The sequence below is a fragment of the Phaethon lepturus genome, unplaced genomic scaffold (genome assembly GCF_000687285.1).
Source record: "Phaethon lepturus isolate BGI_N335 unplaced genomic scaffold, ASM68728v1 scaffold2137, whole genome shotgun sequence".
In the NCBI taxonomy this organism is placed as follows: domain Eukaryota; kingdom Metazoa; phylum Chordata; class Aves; order Phaethontiformes; family Phaethontidae; genus Phaethon; species Phaethon lepturus.
Genome location: NW_010553816.1, coordinates 21262 through 24456, shown reverse-complemented (window position 1 = coordinate 24456; position 3195 = coordinate 21262). Strand labels below are relative to the sequence as shown.

The following is a 3195-nucleotide window of genomic DNA, read 5'->3' as shown; positions in this document are numbered from 1 at the left end:
TTTTTTTTTTTAATGGAGTAGTCCCATCATGTGTTTCTTTTCTTTTATTACTTTGAGACTTACTATTGTGTGTACAGTCTGACCTTTGTTTTGCCTGCTTTTTACATTCCTCCTGTCTATATCTCCTTTTTCCTGTATTTTATTTGTGGCAGGGTAGCTAATAAAAATTCTTGTTGAAATGCAGCCCTTTTGGGAGGAGGTGTTGGAAAAGCAAATTTGCAAGTGTCCAACCTCTTAGACTCCGTCCGCTTCAGTCGGCAGCTCAACCTAGTGCAATAATAACCCATGCCTCAAATAGAAGAATGAGGTGTGGAATAAGAAACTATAGATAGCTTCTCTGATAAGGACCACAGATCATTTAGCATGGAAAAAGCACTTTGCTTGCTTCTTTTACAGTTACAACACCACTAACAAACTGCTGTTGCTCCCATCACCAGTTTCCAACTGCTTTCCTTACAGAAGGACTTTCAAAATTCTTAGCGGACTTCCTAGAGCTTCAGGCATGAAAAGTTTGTTTCCTCAGAATTGTAGTTTTACTGTTTTGCATGTCAGTAGTCTTCTGGGGAGATGAGAAAACCAGTATTGGTCTGTGTGACTTGCGGTGGAAATAGGCTCTTTAATCCATTGAACTCTGATTTTGCTTACTGTGTTCTGGGATGTTATTCATATACAAATACACTTTGAGTAATCTCTAGTTCTCAGTTCTTTATTTGTTCCTATTTCTACTGTTTAGTATACAATACCTTTACCTTTCCGTGTGAGGTTTGTGCCACTGTAATAGAGTGGTACTGAGTGAAGAGAGTAGCATTTCCTTTCTCTCTTAATTGACTAAAAATTCAAAGTGAATAAGAGTGTCTGCCTCTTGCTGTAAAGCCTTAATTTGGGATTAAATGGAGAGAAAGAAAAGGTGAAATTCAAGAAATTAGTTCTTGTTCAGAAGAAGGGGAATTCCTTGAATTTTACTTACGTAAAGTTTTCTCAAAACAACACTTAACTGTATGAGAACAATTCTGGTTTCATCCCACAGTGCAGTGTCTCGCTGTTAGGCAAACTGTGACAGATAAGCTTTCACTCCCCTGCGGCTCCATTTCTTCTTAATCCTCTGAGCAGGGAAGGGGGTACATTTTTCAGAAAGCCCAATGACCTTCCAGTTCACTGCCTTATTGATAGCTCACACTGTATTTATTTAACCTTTTCTTCACTACTCTCTGCTTTTGGATATTTTCTTCTAATATTTCCTTAGTGTCATTATTTCCAGATGTAAGATGTGCAGTTTCCAATTTTCCCAGTGCTAACTGCGCTGTGTTATGGACAAGAGCTGTGTCTTGGTCTTAAGCAAAATATGATATGTCACTGTAAATTATATCCTTGACTGTTGGCACACTCAATGTGTGCTCTATTGCTAATGGCCTGGAGTAATACTGAGCCTTTAAAAATAAATGCCTCTGAAGTGGAAAGTTTCTCTGATTATTTATGCAAATAAAAATCTTAGTGCTCAAACTGAATCTCAAAGGGGTTTTTTTTGTTTTGTTTTTATTCAGGAATCGACGTATATTTGGCTTGTTGATGGGCACTCTTCAGAAATTTAAGCAGGAGTCCACAGTTGCTACTGAAAGGGTACTTATTTTTACTTCATTAAGATTGTAAATAATAAAGAAATATTGTGTGCTTAAGCTGCCTCAAATAGGAATGAAAATTCCCCATGGTGTAGGGTGCAGGTGCAACAAACTGGTGAGAGTGCATGTAGGGTTTGGTTTAGTTCAGTGGAATTAGGTTGGAGGCAGGAAAGGGACTCTTAACAATTTCATCATTTCTCAATGCTATTTCTGAACATTGCAGAAGTGAAAAGGCAATGTTTTGTTGTTTTTTTTAATTGCTGTACATTTTTAAAACATGTAAAACACAGATTATCTTTCTTGTTTACATTATTTGGGGATCATTTCAAAGTAAATGGAATTTAATCAGGTAACTATTTAATAGGTCATAAGCTACTTCTGTAAATAATGGTGATTCAGTATTGCTGAAGCAGTGCCCACCCTGATGTGTTCCAGGGTGTTTAAATTGTTTAAATTACAACCAAGTGCACAGAAATGTTTGGTTATATTATGCTGTTTGACTTTTAATAGGTCATAAGCTACTTCTGTAAATAATGGTGATTCAGTATTGCTGAAGCAGTGCCCACCCTGATGTGTTCCAGATGTTTAAATTATAACCAAGTGCACAGAAATGTTTGGTTGTATTATGCTGTTTGACTACAGATATAGATCTATATCTTGTATAAATAACAAGAATTCCTGTTTTTAATAAATTGATACGGGATTGTACTGAAGTCAAGGCTTTGTATAACTAGTGGTAACTTCAAAAAAACTTGTGCATAGGATGATGGTAACTTTTATTGTTAGTATGCCCTTTTAAATTGTGGAGGGTGTGGTATTTGTTTACTGTTGCCCTAAATGGGTTATTCAGTTAATATTAAGAACCTTTGATTAAAAACGGTGTTTGAAAGTTCTACTTTCAACAGTCTTGTGGAAGCAGATAAGTCTTTAAACTTAAAACATTTTCTGTGCAGTGTTAGCATAGCTAGCTTGCAGTATTGGTATTGATTACTTTCAGATTCAGTATTTGGATATCCTGCTGTTTTATCTAAATTGTCATGTAGCACATGAGAAAGGACCAAAGTTCTCTGTTGCCTGCTTGCCTTCAGAACAAGAAACTATTGATTAGGATTATCTAGAAACATGAAATCCTTGCCTAATTTATAGCAGTATGTGTTTGCATAAAGAGACTTTGAGGAGTTACTGCTCTTTGCATCATTTTTCTGAGAATTTGTATAGTTCTCTTCATACATAAAAACTTACTATAAATCAAAATAGAGGCCTGAGGGGTTTTGATACAGCTATTTTGTTGTCCAGACACTAAACTGTATTTATCTAGAAACATGAAATCCTTGCCTAATTTATAGCAGTATGTGTTTGCATAAAGAGACTTTGAGGAGTTACTGCTCTTTGCATCATTTTTCTGAGAATTTGTATAGTTCTCTTCATACATAAAAACTTACTATAAATCAAAATAGAGGCCTGAGGGGTTTTGATACAGCTATTTTGTTGTCCAGACACTAAACTGTATTTTTTTTTTACTCAACAGCTAGTGTACAATCTGAGCATATGGCTGTCTAGGACATACAGACAGGGCATT

The 3195-nt window shown here is 35.8% G+C and overlaps 1 protein-coding gene across 1 annotated transcript in view; it reads left to right on the top strand.

Moving 5' to 3' along the window:
• Positions 1 to 1541: 1541 nt before the first annotated feature.
• PNN (pinin, desmosome associated protein) overlaps positions 1542 to 3195 on the top strand; it is a gene marked incomplete at its 5' end in the record, with an annotated part of 5970 nt that continues 4316 nt past the window's right edge. Inside the window, one exon of the mRNA XM_010291627.1 lies at positions 1542 to 1617. Within this exon, the coding sequence (XP_010289929.1) occupies positions 1542 to 1617 (76 nt within the window). The remainder of the gene's footprint in view (positions 1618 to 3195) is intronic.